This window comes from Hibiscus syriacus, unplaced genomic scaffold, assembly GCF_006381635.1.
Source record: "Hibiscus syriacus cultivar Baekdansim isolate YM2019G1 unplaced genomic scaffold, ASM638163v2 tig00110437_pilon, whole genome shotgun sequence".
NCBI classification, from domain to species: Eukaryota; Viridiplantae; Streptophyta; class Magnoliopsida; order Malvales; family Malvaceae; genus Hibiscus; species Hibiscus syriacus.
The window spans coordinates 19,850-44,078 of NW_024062737.1; the positions used below are offsets into that span (position 1 = coordinate 19,850).

The following is a 24,229-nucleotide window of genomic DNA, read 5'->3' on the forward strand; positions in this document are numbered from 1 at the left end:
CTACTTGAGTGAAGACAATTGAATAATTATTTTAATTGATTATATATATGTATATATTGATTTAAAGTTGGACAAGGCATTTACTATTTAAGTAAGCTCAAGCTAGCTTGAGTAAACATTAAAACTTTAAATTTTAAATTTAATAAAAAAAATATGCATATAACTATATAAAGTAATTTTTCATTTTCTTTAATAATCACAAAGGCAATGAGCTAGCCTAGCTAGCTTTAACCCGATAAGCTCGAGTATAAGAATTTCAAAACTCAAAATACGACCTAACTCATTAATACGTGTTTTGTTGGATATGGGAGAGGTCCAACGACCCATATTAATCATCGACTAGGGTTGAAACCCTAAGGTTCCCAGTCAGTAACTGCCGCACAATCACAGTCGTTGGATCTGAGAGAGATCCAATGGTCCAGATCATGCAGATCAAGTCTGCACCCTAGCCCTGCCACTGTCGGTTCCACCAACCACGCGCCAGTAGCTCCGACACGCCACTCCATTGTTGGTCTTGCAAGGCAACTCTGCAACAAGCAACCCCAAATACGCAAACAATAACTATGATTTTATTGAAAAGAAAGAAAAATAAATATGTAAAGAAAAAACCATCAAGGGTTATAAAACCCGAACAAAAATTTAAGAAAGGGGTTCCCTTTTCGTTAAAAAATAATAAAGCATAAACTTCAAGGTTTTCTTTTTTTCTTGTATTTTTTGGTTTCGAAACAACATAAGAAAATAAAAAAAAGCACAAGCATTTACAAAACAAAACAGAAACAAAGAGCTGAGAGTAGATCCATACTGAGGGGGAAGTTGAATTGTACATCCAATTCATCTTTCGCGGTGGTCGAAGAAGGCAAAAAGTCGAAGCTTTGAAGGGGTTTTTGGGGTCTTTAGGAGGCTTTCTAGGTGGTTTAGGCCTTAGGTTCGTGCTAGGGGTGTAGATCTCAGCCTTAGGGAATTTTTTGGTCGATTTAGGTGTTTCGACCGCCGTGTGTGGCGGCCGACAGTGGGTCGACTGAAGAAAGAAGAGAAAAAAACATATATATTTTTTGGGTTTTAAATCACTTTTACAATGAAATTAAAAAAAGAAAAGAAAAGTGGTATATAGAGAAAAAATTTAGGGGAAAATTACGCTTAGGTCCCTCTAACTTAAGCACCTTTTTTGCATGTTAGTCATCTATAGGGATTGATTATGCTATTTACCCGTTTATTATTCATGTTGTATATTTTTGGGATAATTGTTGTTTAGTCTCCCATAGTTTAGCGTGTTTTTGCATGTTGGTCACTTGTAAGGACTGAATATGCTATTTATCTATTTTTATGCATGCTTTATATTTTTTATGGTTATTTGTTTTTTAGTCCCTCTATGTTTAGTGTATTTTTATATTTTGGTCATGTGTAGTGATGATTTATTTAATTTTAATATTTCTGGACTGATTAGGTAATTTACACATTTTTATTAAAAAACATGTTTTAGGCTAAAAATGAATAATTATGAAATGGTCCCTGTAACTTCATCATATTTATATTTTGAACTATAATATGTTTTTTATTTAATCTAATTTAGCCTGCAATTTTATTTTATTTTAATTTGGTCCCCATGTTTTATTTATTTTTATCATTTGTAATTTATCTCTTAATATTAAAATTGTTCATTTTAGTCACTTTTGCACTTTATTTTGTTTTAATTTTTGACATGATGATTTGTTTGTTTATATTTTAGTCCTATTTGCATGTTGTTTTATTTTAATTTTTGCATGTTATTTCATTTTAATCATTAATTATTTTTGCACGATACCCTCATAAAGACTTTTTGACTCGAATCAAAATAATTTGACTAAGGGTAATATTCGTTCATTTTAATATTGCCATAAGTGATTGTCTTAACGTATAAGAAAGTTACTTTCGATAGTTTTAAAATGAAAGTCTATCCCATTAAGTGACACGAATTAAATTGAATATGTTTTTAAAATTTGGGGATTGAGAAAAAGACCACGTTCTTCTAATTAAGTTCACCGAGAAAAGACTGTTAGATCGAATCTAAAGTCTATTATCGATGTATTTAAATAATTTAACATCCTTATTCTCCTTAAATGCTGGTAAAATAAATAATTAATTATACTTGCTTGATGTATGCTTTTAATTTGTTTTATTTTTGCATGTGTTTTTCAATGGGATTTCAAAATAAATAACACTCGAATTAATATTGAAAATAGTAATATCTTTTCATTTAGGTTGGAGTAATAAATGACTGCTTAAAGGCATGAGAGGTCATTTATTATCGATTGGAAATAATTAGATATTATAGTTTTCTTTCGAATCAATATTGAATTTTAATACGAAATAGTGATATCTCTTCATTTCGATTGGAGTAATAAATGATTACTTTAAGGCATGAGAGATCATTAATTCTCAATTGGAAATAATTAGATATTATCGTTTTCTCTCGAATCAATATTTATTTTTAAGACGGAATAGTGATATCTCTTCATTCCAATTGGAGTAATAAATGACCGCTTTAAGGCATGAGAAGTCATTTATTCTCAATTGGAAATCATTAGTTATTATCGTTTTCACTCGAATAAATATTGGATTTTAAACGAAATAGTGATATCTCTTCATTTCAATTGGAGTAATAAATGACTGCTTTAAGGCATAAGATGTCGTTTATTCTCGATTGAAAATCATTAGATATCATCATTTTCTCTCTTAATTTTTTTTTGTGTTGTTATTTTGAATTAATAATGAACTTTAGGATGTAATTATAATATTTTCTTATTTCAATTGGAGTAAGAATCAACTACTTTAAGGCATGAAAGGTCGATTCTTCTCGGTAGAAAATAGTTAAATATTATTGTGTTTCGTCCTAAAATTCACGGAATATTACTTGTATGAGATACTAAATTAAATTAGAATCGAATTCTTAAATTTTATTGTAAAAACAACTAATTAATCGACTAGGTATCAATTTAGGGCGCTGTGGGGTGCTAATCATTACCCAAACGTAACTGATTCCCGAACTCAAATTTTAGTAACACATACCACAAATTTGTTATTTTAATTAAGATTAATATTTTTATTAAAATGACAACTACTTTTTGGGTGCCCAATTATACCCTAATCAAATATTGATAACGTCTCGAATCACGTTTTATTATAAACCGATACTCAAATTATTCGGAAACGACATGCTTTCAAAAATCGTTTGGACATATGGGAAGCTTAAAACGAGCCCTGCTACCTAATAGTTAGACTTTACCATATCTATGTTTATATTTTATTATTTTTATAATCATATTTTAAAAATATTTAATATTTGATATAAATTTAATATATCAAAGAATTATGTTATATTAATACTATATTTTATATCACCACCCTAACCTACTTTACACAATAAAAAATCCATCGAACTGGAAAACATAAATTAATTTTTTAAAATTTTAAAAAAGAAAAAAAATTGAAGAAGTGTAATTTTGTCGGTTTCTTAAATTAGACATGACCGACGTAATCCAATGATACATTGATCTGTAGCTGACATAGACGGTGCGACGACCGTGGACTCATAAATTTTAATGCGTAACAAAATATGAAGTTGGAGGTGAAGCAAACCAACAAAATCAAATTGCACACCTAGCAGAAATTATGCAATGCACCAGCCGCGGCTTTGAGTGTTCCATTAGTCAATGTCCATTACAAAAATATGAAGCCATCCCACTTTTAGTAGGGACCTCTTCCTTGACTCCTATATGACCTCATGCCCATGTAAGCCCCGATGGTTCATGGAATCTCGGCTCGGCCGTATTAGCCCGCCTAAGAGGAGAGCCAGTGGTCAGGCGCAGCCACTCTACCTTGCTTGATTTTATGCCAACGAACTGTGGCACAATAATATTATTTTTTGATGTGGTCATTTAGAAAAACTATGCATATTAAAAAAAATTAATAACGTTTATGATATATTTTTTTTGAGAAAATAAATAACTAGTGTGACAAATTTGATATGAAATTGTATTCAAGTATGCTCGTTAAATTTCATCTTATTTATTACATGAATATTCTTGTATTGGTTTATTTTTTTTATATTTTGTATTGGTTTAGGTAACCTGAGATGAGGTTTTATAAATTAAATATTAATGTTTTCAACCTCAATAATTGAAAATATAGAAGGAGATTAACTATAACTATGATGTTCAAGCCTTAAAGTTTTTCGATGAAATATTAATTTCTATATTATTAATTTTTTTTTTATGAAAAAAGAATCTAATCTTTTTCGTTTCTCTATGATTTTACACAATCTATAAAATATAACTATATAAATACATTCATCAAATTTCACAACAAATTCACACAATATATAAATTTAATCGATAAAATTTAAAAATTATGTTTAAAATTATATAATTAAGATATTTAGAAATATTTAAAAATATTTTCATATATATGTGTATGTGTGTGCCAAAAAAAATTTAGAGACAAAAATTCACGAACTCACATAATAAATATATATTAAAAAATAAAATCATAAATATCTAGTGAATTAAAAATATTTTAAAAAATCTTTCAATTGAAATGAAATACTTAATAATTTGATTAAAGACATCAACTCAAAGAAGATGAACCAAAGAGAGAAAAACATATAATTTTTTTTTATTTTGAAATAAAAAATGAAAACGAAAAATAAATATTAATTGATTTTAATAAATAATATTTAAGTATTTTCCAAATTTCAAAACAATATACATAATTTCTTGGGGCAATAATTTTTTTTAATTAAGTATGGAATTATTACATTTCTAATGTAAATATTGAGATTCGAACCTACATAAGACAAGATAATATAAATATTTTTAATCTCTCGACCAACTAATAAATCCATAGGATACTTAAATTTAATAATTTATTATGCACGTCTCTTGAGGATATCAAATTTAATATTTTAATATATATTATATGTATATAAATATATATTTAAAAAGTAATTTTTAGGGGCAAGACCTCGTTATTCTTAAGTACGCTCCGCCCCTGCTCATAAGCTTATTATCTTCCTGTTGGTTTTGCCCCGTTTCAATTCTTCAGTGATTTTTTGCTAGAGACTGTTCACGAGAACGAAAGAAGAAGGCAAGTTCACAAATCCCCACGTTTAACAAGTTTTTTTTTTCTTTCTTCTTTTTTAAAAAATGCTTTTTAAGAAAATAAAGACTACATTAAGATTATGTTATGGCCAAGCTGTAATTGTCAGCTGATCTACATGGCAGTAAAGATTTGAGCCAACGAAAATTTGCCTTTAGTTCATTGAAAGTGTACTGTTTACTTCACACCCTTCTTTGAAAATATTAGAATCCAAAAATTCTTATAACAGGTAAAATGTAAAGGTTTAGCTCAACAATTGTTTAAAGGGACAATAAGAAAGTACGCCAAATTTAGTTACAGCCGATTAGGTGAAGTTGATTGTAATCCAACCACCGCCGGGGGCTGCCGCTGCTCTTTTGTTTGGTCAGTATATTATATTAATTGTTATCATTGGTGGTTGGATCAGGCTGTCCAAAGTCATGAAGGCCCACTCTTTAACAACAATTTTGATTGAAAGACGGTACACCACTACTCCAACTTTGGACTCACTTCCACCAATTGGTTTTGGTTTAGCTCTCTAATCTTTCCGCCTAAGAATAGAGGAATAATTACCTGTATCATAAGATACGAACTTCGCTTTTAAACTCCAAAGCATTTTCTTCTTCTTCTTTTATGTGAGATTAAATTGAACTGTACCTAACACTTTATGACTTCTTTGGATAAGGGGGATCAAAACAGAAAATCACATGAAAGAAAACTCCGTGTTAGGTCTCCCAACCCTTTTAAAAGGCCAAATTAAGTTGAATGATAGTCAAGTAAGTTGCTAGATGAGGGAAGTTTATGTTATATGAGACTTCAAGGATTGCAAGTGTTGGATTTTTATTTTGTTTTCCTTATTGGGCATGAAATGTGTTATCGCTAATTAATAGTTTATGTCCAGCCTACCAGAAACTAATAACTAACATAAAACATAGCCATTAGGTTTAGTCTCCAAGTCCAATCCACACAACCATAGAAAAAAGTTGGGAAACGAACTACAGCATACGTTCGGATTGTGCCCCCAAGTTTTTTTTTTAATTTAAACCTTTACCAATTAAAACTTAATTACCAACGAGATTAATTATATACACATGAATATGAGTGGAGGCATAAGCCAATGACATCAAGTTCATATTAAACGTCTACAGAAAGAACCATGGATGTCTCTATAAAGAACACTACAAGAATAAGCAGGCAGAGACAACATCGAAAACTTTTAAGTAAGCGGTTTAATGATATGAAGTTGTATTTAACGATTTTGTTAGCTGCTTTATTTGGTTCGCGCCAAACAAAATCAATATTAACAAACCATGTTTTGTTCATGAAAATAGTGGATTGCTTCATTATTTTTTTATTATCCAAAATTTTAATTTGTTCGTGAAAACCATAGTGGATTGCTTCATTTATATTCTCCAAAATTTTAAAATATTCATGAAAAAATAGTGGATTTTAAAATATACATGAAAAATAGCGGCGAATGTCGATACATAATATTAGGTTAAATTACTTGTTTAATACATCAACTATTATTTTTTCTATTTTGGTCACATAACTATTTTCTTTTAAAATCATATCTAATATTATGTTTTGATTTCATTTTAGTCAACCACCATTAAAAAATCAGCAAAACTGCCAAAGTGATTTTTTTTTCAATGATGACACATTGATATTAATATTAATATTAATATTTAACAATGGATGACCAATATGAAATAAGAACTAAACATTAGGTATGATTTTGAAAAAATAATAATTAAATGACTAAAATAGAACAAAAATAGTAGTTAATGTACTAAACACCTATAATATTAATTAGATTCATCCTATAGTGTGTATGTGTGAATCACATTGCGAGAATTGGGTTATAACAAATCAAAACAGTTAATCAACAGATAATCTACAATCACCAATGCCAAAAATTAAATTCAATAAATACTAAAAGCTCAGATTCTAGTAATATCTAATAGCATTATCAATTTTTTTTTACAATGATCTTACCCGAATTAAAGCCCCTTGACAAAATGCAAAGCCAATGAAGCTTGCATGATCTAACACCCATGAATATGTGCTCCCAAAGATACTACAAGCAATGAAATACACAATGACACAATTAACTACCATAAAGTAGTTTAATCAAATTACATATCATCATTTCAGAATTATAGTGCTAATTCAAGCATTAAAAAAACACAGAAAGGGCAAAATCGAAACTTCAATCATTTTCCAATCTTCCACATTCTCACAAAATAAACATTACTAACTCAAAGTTCAATCCTTTTCAAGGGGCATTAAAAACCCAAAATTTGTAGTAATAATTAACTTCATCTCCTGCAACGGGTGATCCTAGAGCATCCTCTTGAGTAAGGATGGACCGGTCCATGAGCCTTGAAACAGTTGTGGGTATAATAAGACCTGCCCGATCTTGGTGGACATGGGATCCTATTAGCTGAGAGCGCACCGTACGATATGTAATACGTCATCCTCTTCCAAAACAAAGATCTACGGCTATTCCCATTTCCCTCTTCACCGTCTATATCTTCATCACCTTCATCGTCGTTTAAGTCGCTGTAAAGTGACATTGAAAGCGGCCATTCCAAAGCATCGGTCACCAGCTTCAAGCTTGTTTCTTCAACTTGGGCGTCGACTTTGGAGCTCGACAAGACAATGTAAGTGATGAGAAGGGACAAAAGAAGCTTGTCGAGAAGTGAAGCCATTGTCAGTGACGAGTTGCAGAGGTTTGTTGAAGAAGATGAAGGGTGTTTAAGTAGTGTAATGAAAGTAGGGTTTTGAGGGTTTGGTTTACAGCTGTGCTTTTTAACAATGCCTCCTCCATTAACGCGTGCTTCGGTTCCAGGGCCAATCAGAAGGGCTTTGTCATCTTCTGTGTGTTAGGGTTCATTGTTTTAGATTGGTTATTAACCGTTGATATTTGTGATGTTTGTGGGTCCATCATACCTGGCTTAATCAAGTTCGTTGAAGTATAATGTTTAGTACTTCGGAATGTGGCATATGATAAGAGACACGGTGCACATGGGACAGATGGATGATGGAGGAGGACGCGGCTGGCCGCAAGCCAGACGTGGTGGGATTAGATTGGACCGCTCAAAGGTGTTAACGTTGCAATTCACATGAACAAACGATAATAATGTTGCAATTTAGAAATATTATTTTTTATATGCCTAAATGCTTAAATAAGTTATAAGTCTTTTAAGTCTGATTAGGTAGAGGTAGAATTCAATATTATTCATAGAGAATATTATTTAAAAATATTTAAATTTATAAGAACATACATATTTTTTAAAATGAAAATTAAATTTATTATTGTCTCACCTTAACACTTCCAAAATTTTGTTAAACTTTTGGGAGAGAACATGATCCAATAGTCCCTTCCGAATTACGTCCCCACGTAAATATTTAATGTTTAAATTAAGATTTAATATATTTTTTAAATATGCTTAAACACAAATCTAATATTTTTTTGCAATATTTTTTAATCTATCTATTTAATCCATAACTTAAATAACAAACAAATTTTCATAAAAAATTCACATAATAATAAATTTGATCTATAATATTTATATTTTTGTTGCTTTAGTTTTTTTTTTTGTAATCTTATAGGGTTATGGCAGTAAATATTATATTTTCTACTTAGATAAATTAATAAATATGTTAAAGACGATATTACTCAAATTCAAATTATTTATATGAATATTTTATCTTTTATTATAGGATCGTTCTTTATATTCCTATCAATTTAAATGTATTTAATTAAATTTAAAAATATAATATTAATATAATCTAAATCTATAATGGATGGATCAGAAAAAATTAAAATATAAACCTAAGTTCAAAATATCCAAAATCTAAAAATAATTTAAACAAAAAAGAACCTGGATTTAAATTGATCAAATAGGAATTGATTCAAAAAATTTAAAACCTAAAATCATCTATTCATATTTACCCAACCCAAAGCACACATTACCCGTCCAATTGTTAGCGCAAAGCAGGTGAATAACTGGCCATCCGATTTCCTTAGGCTGGGCAATTTTCGAGTTGGCTTAGCGGACTTAAAGGTGAGCATTTGATTGAGTCGAGTAAAAAATTTCAAGTTATTCGATATGATGAGTCGTATTTTACAATTCAAATTGACTTAAAAAATTTTCGAGTCGAGTCGAGTTATTCGAGTTTCTATACAAATTTAATTGTAATTATTTGTAGTATTATAGTACGAATTTATTCCAATTTTTCGATTTTCTCTAACCATATAAAATATATTTTTTCTCCATATTTTTTTCACATTACAATATTATTTAATATATCACATACAATCTAAAAGTATAAAATATATTTATAATATTATATTTCCAATAAGGTGTTTTGAGGATAAAAGATTAAATGATAGTATTATAAAGGAGTTAAAGAATTGATGTGAATAAAGAATTTGTAAACAATTATAGTCAAAGGATTAAATTGAGTAAAATACAAAGTTACATAAGTAATCTATAGTGGTAGGGGAGCATATGGTTTAAATTTGATCAAAACGTCCTTAAAATGAATGATGAATCGAAGAAATATAAAAATCATGTAAAATTAAGGAACTAAATTGAAAAATAAAAAAATATTATCAAGAGTGGAATTGAAAGTACATGTATATTCTATGATGGTTTAGGAGCATGTAGTTCAAATTTGTTAAAAATTAGACTTAAAATAAAGGAGAAATTGAAGGAATAAGAAATTAGAGATCAAATTGTAAATCTATAAAAAAATTCATACAAATTTTCTGCTTTTCGAGTTATTCAAAATTTAAACTCGACTCAAACTGAAAAACTGAATTGATAATTTGATTTGACTCGAATAACTTAAAATTAAAATAAAATTCAATTCAATTTTTCGAGTTGAATCGAATTTTGTTGACCCTAGCTTAACCCAAGGTGCAGGCAAGATATTGGATGGATTCAAAGCCCGCTCATGGTCGCCATAACCAACCAAATTTAGCCCAAGTTGACTAATAAAGGAACCCAACAGGGCGTCTCCACGACTAACGACTCAAAGCGGCAGGAGCGGGCGAGGGAGGGAACGAGCGAGACGAGAGGGAGGGAGAGGGATCTTCTTCTGCAAATTTTAGGGTTTTTGGTTGGACTTGTCAGGTCAGTGAGCGCCAACAAGGGAAGATGAAAACCAGAACCGTTCTATAATTCTAGTCGATTACTACTCCAATTGATCAGCTGTTTTCTGAATTAAAAATTTCTTTTTTTTTAAATATATATTTATATATAAAGATTGTCAAATTGATTTCGTATTTGCTGATGATTGTGTGTGAGAAAGAGCGCGTGCTTATTTGCAGGAAGAGAAAGAGGAAGAGACAGTGTGTGAGAGAGATTTATTAAGAGAGGATCTTTGTGAGGGAGCTTTGGTTTTGAGTGTGTTGAAGATTTCAACGATTTTCATTTCTCAGCTCAAGTTCTTCCATTTCTCCATGGACCGGAAGCTTGTGGTTGGTTTCCCCTTCTTAATTTTGTGAAAGGTTACGTTTTTGTTACTGGATTTTTTTTTATTTTGTTGAATTTGATTAATTTTTTATAGGTTTTGGGAATCCCGTGGGAAGTGGATACTGAAGGTTTGAGGGAGTATATGCGTAAATATGGTGATTTGGAAGATTGTATTGTCATGAAGGTTTTCCCCTTTTTTATTCTCATTTCTTTTATCTATATATTCAATGATTTTATTTTACTGGAGGATTGTGAAAGCTTCAAATTGCTTTATATGCAGAAAAAAAATGTAATTTCAATCACTTAATTAGCATGGGTTGGTATTTCTCTCAAATTTTAATTATTCTACCTTAGTTATTTTGAGGATATGTAGAAATAAACGTGTAATTACTTTTTTTTCCTTATGTTGTTCATTGGTATCAATGTTCTTTTTTCATTGTATAGGAGCGATCCACAGGCCGATCTCGTGGTTTTGGTTATGTAACATTTGCATCTGCTGCTGATGCTAAGGTAATCATTGCCCCTATCACTCACGTTTTTATTTCCCTTAACCTTAAACCATGTGATAAAAAAACAGTGCTTGTGTTTATTTTCCACAGTGTGTGCTATCGAGAGAGCATTTTCTTGGGGAGAGAATGTTGGAAGTTAAAATAGCTACGCCAAAGGTTTAACATAAACTTCAGTAGATGCCTTTTTCTTTGAAAATTCTTACCGGTTAACTAGTTTTTTACCAATTGCATCATTTTTTTTTTCACGTTGACAGGAGGAGATGAGAGCACCTGTAAAGAAAGTAACCAGGATATTTGTGGCCAGAATCCCACCTTCTGTGGATGAATCAACCTTTCGGAGGTAATTAAGTGCAGCATATGTTCATGGTAGTTTAAGAATTGCCCGTCTAGCTCAGTTGGTAGAACGCAAGGCTCTTAACCTTGTGGTCGTGGGATCGAGTCCCACTGAGGGCAATTCATAACAGAGGTCTTCTACGGAAGCTGCTCTCAACCTGGCGTTGGAGGCAGCCTACTACCCTACCTCCCCCTTACCCCATTACATATGGGAATAGGGTCAGCTAATTAATTATATGTTCATGGTAGTGTTGTCTTTTTAACTTTTTGCTCTTTTTTCTCTGAACATGATTTATCAACTCTACTCAACAAAACAATGGCTTTCTTTTTTTGAGCTGTCTAATCATGTTCAATGGGTAAAGAAAAAAGTAAGGACTAGGACTTGTTTTGTGAGCTACGTGAGGAATTAACATAACAATCAGTATATTCTTGTTCACAGTCATTTTGAGGAGTATGGTGAGATAACAGATTTATACATGCCCAAGGTACTCTCTATCTGTATTTGTTCATGTGTCTATGTTATGCTTATGGCTGCATGTAGATGTAGTAGCTTTCTTGTTGGAACTTTTTTAGATTATTATTAAGCATGTGCTTCACAGGATCAAGTCTCAAAAGCACACCGTGGAATTGGCTTTATCACCTTTGCTAGTGCAGGTCAGTTTATCTTGTACCTGGCATATCTCCTTTAAGTTAATTGTCCGCATCAAATGGTTTTCATGTTTGCGTTTGACCTTCGGGATATTTTATTTAGTGTCTTCAAGATTAAAGTTCTACAAGCTATATTCTTGCCTGTTTTTCCAATTGAAAATCCCAGTTGTGCAGTTAATAATCACCTGTTACTTGTTCGAAGTTAGGTATATATATACTGGTTCTTTTCCTCCTCTCTTGTTATGTCCGACAGTTGGATACTTGTTTTACATGTACAGGTTCTGTGGAGAATCTGATGGCCAATACTCATGAACTAGGAGGTGCTAATGTAGTAGTTGATCGAGCAACACCCAAGGCAAGTCACAAGCCAGTGTTTTTTTTTTGTTTTTAACAATTTACCTGTTTTACCACCCAAAAGTTCCAAGTGGACCTTTTAGAACAGGACAAAGTGCAATTTGGTTTCGATATTCTATTCCCCTAGAAATTTCACATTTATACTCGATATATGTGGGGGATAATATCACTATTTTGATATTATGTTGACAGGAAGATGATTTCAAGCCTACGGTCCGAATGTCACAGGGGGGATATGGTGCATATGATGCTTACATTTCTGCTGCGACTAGATATGCTGCAGTAGGTGCTCCTACCTTATATGACCACCCTGGCCCAATGTATGGAAGTAAGTTCCTTTCCTACCAGCGACTTTGATTTGCAGAATTACATTTACTTATGTTGTTATTTTTCCCCTTTATGTTGAACTAGGAGGGGAGTCCAGTCGAGGGATGGGAAGAAAGATATTTGTTGGCAGGCTCCCCAGGAGGCTACTATTGATGATCTGCGCCAGTATTTTGGTAGATTTGGTCGAATAGTAGATGTTTATATTCCCAAGGTAAAGGTGCTAAATGTCATTGTAGAAATTTAAGATGAATTGAAGCCATCTGATGAAGGTTTGGATGCTCTTATAATGTAGGACCCCAAAAGATCTGGCCACAGAGGTTTTGGTTTTGTAACTTTTGCTGACGAAGGAGTTGCAGACAGAGTATCTCGTAGGTCTCACGAGATTTTTGGACAACAGGTAGATGCAAACAAGCTTTTATTTGCTTTCCTCGTACTTTATTGCCACCTTACATCTGAGGTTTGGTTGGTGATACCCATTTATATTCGTACTTGTAAGAATTTATGCATGATAGGAGGCTAAACAGGCCAACTGGCCAAGTACTTTGGTGATCTGTTAAATTTATCCCACCATAATATCCGTTTTCCAGTTATGGAAATCAACACTTCTGAGATTATGCTCTGAATTTTTTTGGGGAGAGAATTATTTTTTACTACCATGAATTAATTAGAGAACTGCACTTTATAATTTTTACAGCTCGGAATTGATTTGTTAATTCCATTATGCACTAAGGTTATTATGGACGATATATGTTTTCTTAATAGAAAAAATGTGGTCATGACCGGTTATAGGATGATCTGCAATGCATTTTAAAAAAGAAGGGAAGAAAAACTCTGCAACTAGAGAAAGAGCAGTTTCGCTTGAAGAAAAAAATTTGAAATCCTCTGGCAACGACTGCAATATAGTTAAATCAGGTTAACTAGTCCTATCTGGTTCACAATTTTTAAGGATTGAAGGCAAATTATATGTTTATAGGCAAGCGGGCCTGACCATCTATAGTTATGCTCACTTTGTTTTAGTTGTTCTTTCTACCTTCTATTCTCTGTGAAATGCAATCAAAACGTACAACCTATGTTGACTTAAGCTCTTATCATTTTACGTCTAAACTTGCTTTTCAGGTGGCAATAGATTCAGCAACACCTATTGATGACGTTGGCCCTAGTTTCATGATGAATCCTGTTGGACCATTTAGAGGTTTTGGTGGTCCAATGCGCCCCTTTGATAGGATGTATGGAGGCATGCATTTTGACGATGTGAGTATAAATACATACACACACGCACATACGGGAAACAACATAAACAATTAACTTGTGACTTAGGTTCACTTTCAAACAAAGTTGAGCAATTTTTGAAATTTAACCCATTTCTTAGGAGTGTCATTTTTAGACAGAAACAGAGTTCCTTTTACCTTTTTTGGTATGGAGAACAAAGTTCCTTTAGTCACTTGTTTAATGTATTATGTATTTCTATTTAGCAGTGGGGTTATGCCTTTGGGAGTACAAGGCCATCAAGAGCAGATTGGCGGTACCGACCATACTAAGCGGCCATGGAATAGCTTTGAAGTTCTTTCTCGGATGTCAACTGTTGAACGATCTCGATTATTACCCTGATATGATCGGCAGTAATTCTGACTATAAACCATGTCATGTGGGATGCTTTTCATGGTGTAGCAAATATTCAAATTTAATTATCTAATTAATGTTAAAAATCGTGTGGTGCCCTGTCTTTACCAAACTTTGGATTTTAAGTTTCGATTGCTGAGCATATATGCAAATACTTGATTGTTTATTTATGAAGTTTGTCTCCTTGTAAAACAGTAAAGCAATATATAGGACCAACCTATTCTGGTTAGTGAACATTGAAGACCATAAGAGATGTTATTTCCTTAAAAATAAAAAAAAATATATATCACGTCTGCTAAGAACAAGAGCCTGAAATCTGCAGTATCCTGGACCATTGAATATAAAATTCTAAGATATTTTACATGAAAGAGTAGAGAAGCAGATAAACCAGCAGGCGTTTGACAAAAATAAATAAATAAATCCGGAAACACGTACTCTATTGCTAAGATAATTCCTGGTGGAAAATATTTGAGTCCATGGATATCATATCAGATTTACAGAACATTAGAAACTAGAAACCATGACAGGTGAAACAAGTGCTGAAATAACTCATGGGAATATGGAAGAATGTAAACTTTGCGGAAGTCCTTGGAATTTGTTCATCCTCTTTGTCTGATATTGAATTTCTCATCTCTTGAGCTTTAATCTGAGATGTTCTTAGCTTTCTCAAGATCTTATCCAGTGATGCTGATCTCTTCTTTTCTAATTTCATCTGGTGGTAAAATGCAGGGAAAATAATTAAGGTTTAAACAATTGAATATAGAAAAAAAAAAGTAGACAAAAACAAAGTTGTTGTGTGTATCTGAACCTCTAATTTTCGTATGGCTGCCTCGGCTTTTGCCCTCTGCAGGTTCTCCCATGCAATGATCTTTGCTTCCTCTCTCTGCAAACTGCAAAATCAAGTTTTTTTTTAAAGCTCCTTTATGTATGCAGCACTTCTACAAACAACTATTTCCCAAGTTTCTTTTGGATATTAATAGTAATGCTCTCCTGAAACCATACAGTTCCATTAGGAACTCAATGTTGGAAACTTCCTTGGAACATAGAAGACTAGCATTGAATGACAGAACTTAAACTATATTTCATTCAAGTTTGGATTCCATAGATGATGTTGGGAAGTTTTGAGTTCCCAACTGTCGAAAGTTATTGGAAATATAATCTTATATGAAAAAAGCGGTGATCTTGGTCCCCGTGGAGCTAGTGAAAATCACATTCTACGATTCATTAAGCAAAGCAGAACATGTATTTGTTGGATTTCAAGATTCATATCATCCATTAGTTGTGTTTATTTTGGAATTTTTCCTTCTCTTATCAGATGATGCAGGACAGAAATCAAGGAAGAATGCAATAAAAAAACATACTTTGAAATGCTTGTTGAAGCCTCTGAGATGTCCAGGGATAAAACAGAAGCCGGGGCGCTGTTTCGGTAGAAGTCATCAAAATCTGGCTCGCCTTTCTTGATTCTTCTCGATCCGTGTCTTTTTGACCAGTTAATAACGGTGGCTCGCTTGTCTATCTGCACTTCTCTGATGTCCAGCTTAGAAGGGTGGTCATTGCTGTCCGCAGCGGGAAGAGGAAGGATAGGAGGAGGTGAGTGGCCAAAGGAAGACCTCTCTCTCGAAGATGAGTGGTTGCTACTCTCATCTGGGCTCATTTGTGTCGCCATATCCCTCCGCAAAACTACATGATTGATCATCATTTTGGCATCCTTGATTTCTTCAAGTTTCTCATCTGCAACAATTTGATACAACACCAGAAGTTCGAAGCCAATATGAACAGATATGACATGGAAACTAACCCTAATATACCTGTTTCTTACATCTAAATCATTCGATTAACACACTCCAACGAACTTAGCAACATATCTAAAGCTAGCATATGATACTTTTGCACTCTGGGTTCAAAGTTTCACATCCAGATGCATCTTTAAGGACTTCATCATTTACAATTAGTCATTACAGATTACATGTTTAACAGCACTGTAATTGATTGTTAGAATTATCTAATTTGCAACTCGTTCAATCTTAAAATTTGGGTTTTCGGGTTAGATTTGTCCTTCTTCATGTTCTTCAGCTTCCATTATCAGATCAGCAGATAAAATTCTCTGAAACATTAGCAGCCTAAGATGAAATTGCAAACCAATGATACTTAAAACAAAGAAAGAACAGTAAATACCTTGAGAGCTTGGCAATGAAGACTCACAAACCAAATCTGACCATCCAGGTATAATAGCGGATCGTGCCTCATTACTATCACTCTGCACTGTACAAGGTTGCTCACCGTCACTATCGCCGCCAGCTGCAGCGGATACTGTAGCTCTATAACCAACATAATGAACGGAAACCCCATCAGCCATCAAAACCCCAGTAGAAAATGGAGACCCCGCCATCAAATTCTTCACACTGCCACTTCCACCACCATCTTGTAAGTTCATGGATGGTGAGCAATTAGAGTAGAAAGCAATCCCCGGAGGCACGATCGGCCCACTTTTAGACTTTGGCCGCCTCTGATACTGATAGTTTAGGTTCTTGCTAACACCATAACCTAAAACAGGGCTACAAATCCACCTCTCGGCATCTTCCCACTTGGAAGGCAAAGTTCTCCCACTGTAAAAAGGCGTCAAAGATGAAGCACTGATGTGTCTTCTGCTACCGCCATTGCTGTTAGCTGAAGAACGCGGCACTCGCTCGGAACTCCATCCTTTTTGACTCACCATCGCACCATTATCACGGTAATCCGAAGCTCCTGGGCTTGGAAAAGTACCCAGATGGCTCAAAGAAACAGACCCTTTCTTCATCAACTCTCTCAATCACCACTTTGAACAAAAAACAGCAAACCCAAAGAGTCTTACCCTTTTAGCTTAGCTTTACACAGTGCCACAAAGAGCTTAGCTTTACACGGTGCCACAAAGAGCTAAACTTTGAGCAAAAAATATTGATTTTTTTTGGTTTGCTGGCAAGGATGTCTAAAAGGGTCATGGAGAAAATGAAAGCATTTGTCTGAAAGCTGATTTTTTTTTTTTTACCGTTCTTTATAACTAAATTATTCAAGTATTTTCTTAATTTTATCTCCATGTAGGGTTAATTTATTCTTTTGGGAAATCTATCCATTTTCTTGGGTACAAAGATTTGTTTGCATACAAGACAAGCCTCATGAAGGGTGTTGGTTCATTGAGATTGAAAAATGCCAAAAACACTGCATCAAATCATTGATGGAAAAGCTATGGACGAACTTCGCAGTAAACGGTTTCTTAACAGGCTTAAGAGCAGTCTCTTTCAAAGAAGATGATATTTCACCGTTATCTGCATATTCCTTCTTTCTTATTAGATGAAATCTCAGATATCCAGTAAAGCCACCCGAAAAGAAAAAGAGCTTTAGTGAACATATCCATATATAGTTGAAAAATGACCAATAAGAACTAGGAGGCTAGTTTGAAGATAGAGATTTAAGGGTGCATAGATAGAACACATTGTTCATACTTTTGGCATTTTCTTATTTTTTATCTTTTACAACGGAAGAAATTAAAATGTTTTGCATTTAATCTCTGTGTGTTGCTCGTTTTCATAAAATTAGTTCTTGTTATTTAGAGAGATTTATATTTATGGGATTGAATACTTGTGAATCCTTACCTTAATAAGCAATAATTGAAGTATGTATTTGCCAAAATAAATAATAATTGAAGTGTGTTGTAAAATAAAGGATTTCCATTTTTTTAATTCAAAAACAAAGCCTTGGATTCTTCGAATCATATCCAAATCAAGGCGGATCCAAGGTCTGGTCCCTCTCGGTTTATTCAAATATTTTAATTTGTTAAGTTTTTTAATTTATCTCAAAATATTTATAATTTAAATATAAATTAAATTTTGGTAAACTACATAAATGTCAATAATATTTTTTATTAACTTGATTGTCTTGGCTCTATTTTACCGTGCAAGATTGGTCGGTTGACTTTGTATACTATTGACCGGCATTTTTGTGTTGTAAAAAACCCAGACTTGTAGTTAAGCACGGCTATTTTGCAAGGTGTGAACCAGGATCTTGTCACCGATCATATTCTCACGTCAATGCAACAAGAAGGAAAGCTTCAAGATTTTGTTCTTTGTATAGGGAAAGACCGATTAGACGAGTACATGTTTCAAATGATCATGCATGCAAAGACCGGTCCCCATCTTTCTCACTTACCAAGGTGTTTACTTGCACTGTCGGGCAGGAATCTAGCAGGTGAAATACTAGGAACGGACATCGTTTGCTTTTAATTTTATCTTTCTGACACCGTTTGACTAATATTTTCAGAAGTAGCACCATTTCTGCTGAGTTGGCAAAGGCGCGTCCCCGGGGACGCGCTTTACCCGTGTTTTCGCTGAGTTGGATGCCACGTGTGAAAGGCGCGTCCCCGGGGACGCGCCTTTGCCAACTCAGCAGACACGTATTTTGTTTTATAATAAATAGTTTATTTTTATTATTATTATAAATTAATAATATATTATGTAAAATATTTCGATTATAATGCGATTATTTTTTATTTTGATTATCGATCTATTAATTTTATCAGTTAATTATTTAAATGTTATCAATCTAGTCATCTCATATCAATATTTAACGAAAATATTGATGCATAAGTTAATAAATTAGTATAATTACATATTTAATCTTCAAGACTTACATATTTTATAAAATTAGTCTTATTGAAAATTTAATTTATAAATTTAATCCTCCAATCAGAACATGAAATGTGTCATCGTATACATAAATTTTTTAATAACTTTTAATTTGTTTAATTTAATATTTTTCTCTACTTAGAAGGTGGAATTATTATTATATTTAAAAAATATAACTAATAATATTAATTATTATATTAAATAAATATATTAAATATATTTATGTATTTAAAAGTTAAAAAAATTATTTAGGTGTACATACATTGACAAATTATATAAATGCAATAACATTAAATTATTAGAAACAAAAACATTCATTTAAATACAATATTAATTACATAAGAGTTAACGGTGGACGGAGAGAAGGCGCTACCGGTTCTGCATCAGTCCCACCACAACATCCTTATTCGTCGATGCCGCAGGGGTACATGCCCAGCCCTCCACTTCATATGCCAAGCCCACCAGTTTATATGCCATCTCCGCAGGGTTACATTCCGAGCCCGCAGGGTTACATTCCTAGCCCGCCAGGTTACATGCCTAGCCCGCCAGGTTACATGCCTAGCCCGCAGGGTTTTATACCATATGGAGGTGCATATACGACTATGTTTAATGATCCAGCATATGGTTCATATGCATCTTATTTGGCTGGTGGTGCTTCTCCGCAGACACCTCAATCTCCATCTGGATCACATACATCGATGCCAATGTTTCCACAGTTTCCACAGTTCCCGGGGAGCGGTGGGATTGTTACTAGCACTCCTCCAGGGTCATTATTTTATACAGGCCCTTCAGCCCCTTCAGCGTCATCTACACCAAATGAAGAAATACTACTGCTGATGATGATAGTGAAGATGAGGAGACTGAAGAACAAGTTCCACGAAGAAATCCTCCACGAAATAGGCAACCACCGCCATGTGGAACTCATTCGAGAAGACGACATCGGTGATCCAGTTATATTTAATGTTATTTAAATAATTATATTTCAGAATTTTATGTAATTTGGTTATGTTATTTAAATGTTTCATGGTTGTTACATACATATTTTTTAATGTTATTTTTATTCACATTTAACATTAAATGTTTGATAAATGTTTTTAAAATACAAATTATATTATTCGAAATTTAAAATAAAAATAAAAATAATATTATTCAAATTTAAATTTAAAATATAAATTATAGTATTCGAAATTTAACATTAAATTTCAACTTAATATTCCAATTGTATTCGAAATTAAAAGTTATATTCCAATTATAGTTCACAATACTTAAATTGAAATTAAATTTATCCATACATATGATTTTATCATTAACATATATATTAAAACGTATACATTAAAATCAACTTATGTTGAGTTCATCGATCGACGGAATCAGCCAAGAGGGGGGTGAATTGGCAATTTTTCAATGTCACATTTCAATGCTCATTCCATACAATTTCAATGTCACAATCAACTTATCACTTCACATTTATTCAATTTATCCATAACATTTTATCTAATTTATTCAAACTTCACATAACGTTTTAATTTAAGTTATTCTTAACTTGCTGAACTTTCAAAAGAAGTTAAATTTTGGTTATAATTTACCTGATTTACTGATATATCTAGTGTCCCCGAGGGACATGAGTGACATAATAGGGCAATGATAACATATTCTCTGACGAAATAATGGAAGGTGCGCCCCCGGGAACGCGCCTTCATGTGAATAGTGAAATAATAGGTAATGATATATCTAGTGTCCCCGAGGGACATGAGTGACATAATAGGGCAATGATAACATATTCTCTGACGAAATAATGGAAGGCGCGCCCCCGGGAACGCGCCTTCATGTGAATAGTGAAATAATAGGTACCGATATATCTAGTGTCCCCGAGGGACATGAGTGACATAATAGGGCAATGATAACATATTCTCTGAAGAAATAATGGAAGGCGCGCCCCCGGGAACGCGCCTTCATGTGAATAGTGAAATAATAGGTAATGATATATCTAGTGTCCCCGAAGGGACATGAGTGACATAATAGGGCAATGATAACATATTCTCTGACGAAATAATGAAAGGCGCGCCCCCGGGAAAGTGCCTTCATGTGAATAGTGAAATAATAGGTACCGATATATCTAGTGTCCCCGAGGGACATGAGTGACATAATAGGGCAATGATAACATATTCTCTGACGAAATAATGGAAGGCGCGCCCCCGGGAACGCGCCTTCATGTGAATAGTACTCCGATTATAGATACTATTATATGCAACGTATTATAAACTTTCAAAACAAACTTCAGTTCACAATCTTTCAAATTCTCAAATTCCCAAACTCTAAATTCTCAAATTCCCTGAAAATGAGTCGTCTTTCTGCTGTTGTTTTGTATGATGGAGAAATTAAGGAAGCTGAAGAGGGGGTTGTTTTTGAGTCAGATCATTATATCCTCTTAACCTTGAAGAGAAACATCACAATTGAGGAGTTAATCACAAAAATTTCGTTAAAGATTCGTGTAGCAGGCCAGAGAAGACTATCTTCACTTCAGTACAGATTTCCTACTGAACTTTTTCCGCTCACGTATACATCATTTCAGCTTTCAAACGATGATGATGTTTCTATGATGGTTGATGCTCATATGGGGAGTTCACATTCTCTTATTGAAATGTATACCACTTTTATTGAGGTTCGTGCAACTCGTGGTCTCTCATATTCCTCTCACTTTGGCATTGCATATCAAACTGATCAAGTTGATAGCCCGACACAACTGATCTGTAATGATTTCACATCATTAATGGCGGATCCAACGCCATATACCATGCCATCAAGTTCAATAGGAAGGCATTCATCTGCAACTGCTTATGATCTCAACCCACGTGGCTTCACCAATAATCCATATGGCAACATCTCTTCTACTTCAAGGGGCAGACATTCATCTGCCAATGTTTTCGACTTACATATGGAAATGCCAACGAGACGACAGTCTATTCACATCCCACATGATACAATGGCCTCAAGTTCAAGGGGAGGACACGCAAGCGGGAACTTATTTGACCTCAACATTGGATTATCGGAGGAACCCTCATCTCCACCAGAAGAACCTCTTCGGGAGCCAGGTGCAGATGGTGCTGAAACGGGATTATTCGTTGAACCTGACTCACCACAGTTTAACGTACATTCTGATGATGACGAGGATGACGTTCCGATAAATACAACGCCAGCCGAACTTCCTGCACATATGTATGAGGCTGATTATGATGCAATGTATGAGCCTGAATTTCCAGATCTTCCTGATGTTGGCAACTATGGACTTCAATCATCAGTCAATGACGGTAATTTACATATTGGAATGGAGTTCGCATCGAAGGAGGAAGCAATGATGGCAATAAAGAGTTACAATATTCGTAACTCAGTTCAGTCCCGAGTTGATCGATCTAACACGGAGAAATATGTCTGCTACTGCGTCCAACGTCACAACAGATGTCAATGGATGGTCCGTGTATCAAAGAGGAAGAGGAAGAACAACTTATGGGAACTAACCAGATACAACGGTCCTCATACATGTTGTGCAACAGGTATAAACCAGGATCATCCCAACTTGGACTCCAACATTATTTGTCAAGCAATCATGCCCATTGTGAAGCAAAGCTCTCATATAGCTGTTGCAGTGTTGATTTCTGCTATACAGTCACAATATGGGTACACTGTCTCATATAAAAAAGCGTGGTTGGCAAAACAGAATGTCATTTGCAAACTTCATGGCGAATGGGATTCCTCTTACAACGAGCTGCCCAGTTGGTTTCATGTTGTGCAAAGACTTAATCCTGGGACAATTGTTGAGTTCGAAACTCAACATCATTACGTGAATGATCGAATGGTTCGCGATCGCTGCCAATTTTACCGAGTCTTTTGGACTTACCCTCAGTGTATTAATGCAGTCAAGTACTGTAAACCAATTGTCCAAATTGATGGTACTTTCTTGTATGGGAAATACAAGCAAGTTTTATTATTGGCTGTGGTCCAAGATGGAAACCGCAATATTCTTCCTGTTGCGTTTGCCCTCGTTCAAGGAGAAGACACTGAGTCTGGGGCTTTTTTCCTTAAAAATTTACGTTTACATGTTGTCACCAGGGAACAACTATGCATTATTTCAGACCGAGGAGCCGGGATAAAAGCAGCAATGGACTCTTTGGGTACAATGTATAGACCTCCACATGTTCAACACCGTTATTGTGTCCGTCATATTGCTGCAAACTATTACGGAAAATACAAGAAGAACGATGAACGTCAGTTAGTCATGCGGATGGGTATGTTACTTTTTCCCAATTTTTCTATCAATTTCTTATTACTTATTTATACTTCATATTAACTATTACATATTCCTAATGGCTTAGGTTACGAAATCTTACCTCAAAGGTTTGAGTCGATGCTACAAGAGCTGTTTGGCAAAAATAAGAAGGGGTGCGAGTACATTATGGACATCAACAAAGAAATGTGGACAAATGCATATGACGGGGGGTATCGTTATGGTCATATGACAACAAACTTGGCTGAAGCAATAAATTCAACCTTAAAGGGGGTGCGTCATTTACCAATCACGGCGTTGGTTAAAACGACTTATTTTCGTTTGGGTCAACTCTTTGCAAAGCTCGGTGGACAAGCTCTTACTTGGATGCAAAACGGACATATTTACCACCCAAGACTAGTAGTTGATTTACAGAAAAAAGTGGTTGCATCAAATGGGATGTTAGTTACAAATTTTTTCTCGCACCCGTGAATTGTTTCGTGTAACCGAAATGCCACGTCCGCTGCAAGGGATTGAAGCTAACTCTTTCAGAGTTAATCTGCAAGAGAGGTGGTGCGATTGTGGTTTCTTTCAAGCACTCAAATATCCATTCTCTCATGTCATTGCTGCTTGCTCACATTCGCATTTAGACTACAAAAAATTATGTTGATCCCGTATACCAACTTTCACAAGTATTCAAGGTATATGAATTTGAGTTTCCGCCCATAGGAAACGAAAGAGACCCAAATGAGATTCAAACTTGGCTTACAATTGTACCAGATCCATTGCTATTGAGGGACTCAGGTCGTCCAAAATCTACTAGAATACATTGTGATATGGATATTCGGGAGAAGTCAACAGAACAAAAACGATGTGGGCATTGTAGAAACATCGGGCACAATAGAAAAAAATGTCCAG

At 34.0% G+C, this 24,229-nt stretch overlaps 2 protein-coding genes and 1 pseudogene across 3 annotated transcripts; 1 reads left to right on the forward strand and 2 right to left on the reverse strand.

Moving 5' to 3' along the window:
- Positions 1 to 7,380: 7,380 nt before the first annotated feature.
- LOC120125711 (protein RALF-like 34) lies at positions 7,381 to 7,848 on the reverse strand. Its single transcript, XM_039144070.1, has one exon. The coding sequence runs from the start codon at positions 7,824 to 7,826 to the stop codon at positions 7,434 to 7,436; it is 393 nt and encodes a 130-aa protein (XP_039000001.1). The 5' UTR covers positions 7,827 to 7,848; the 3' UTR covers positions 7,381 to 7,433.
- A 2,313-nt stretch (positions 7,849 to 10,161) lies between these two features.
- On the forward strand, positions 10,162 to 14,546 carry LOC120125710 (annotated as a pseudogene).
- A 156-nt stretch (positions 14,547 to 14,702) lies between these two features.
- On the reverse strand, positions 14,703 to 17,284 carry LOC120125707. Of its 2 annotated transcripts, XM_039144068.1 has the most exons (5): positions 16,568 to 17,284; positions 16,003 to 16,123; positions 15,754 to 15,918; positions 15,201 to 15,282; positions 14,703 to 15,104 (listed from the first exon to the last, which is right to left on the reverse strand). In XM_039144068.1, the coding sequence occupies exons 1-5, from the start codon at positions 17,187 to 17,189 to the stop codon at positions 14,904 to 14,906; spliced, it is 1,191 nt and encodes a 396-aa protein (XP_038999999.1). In that variant the 5' UTR covers positions 17,190 to 17,284; the 3' UTR covers positions 14,703 to 14,903. The 2 variants fall into 2 exon arrangements, with proteins under 2 accessions (XP_038999999.1, XP_038999998.1); XM_039144067.1 differs by having other exon boundaries at positions 15,754 to 16,123.
- Positions 17,285 to 24,229: the final 6,945 nt, after the last annotated feature.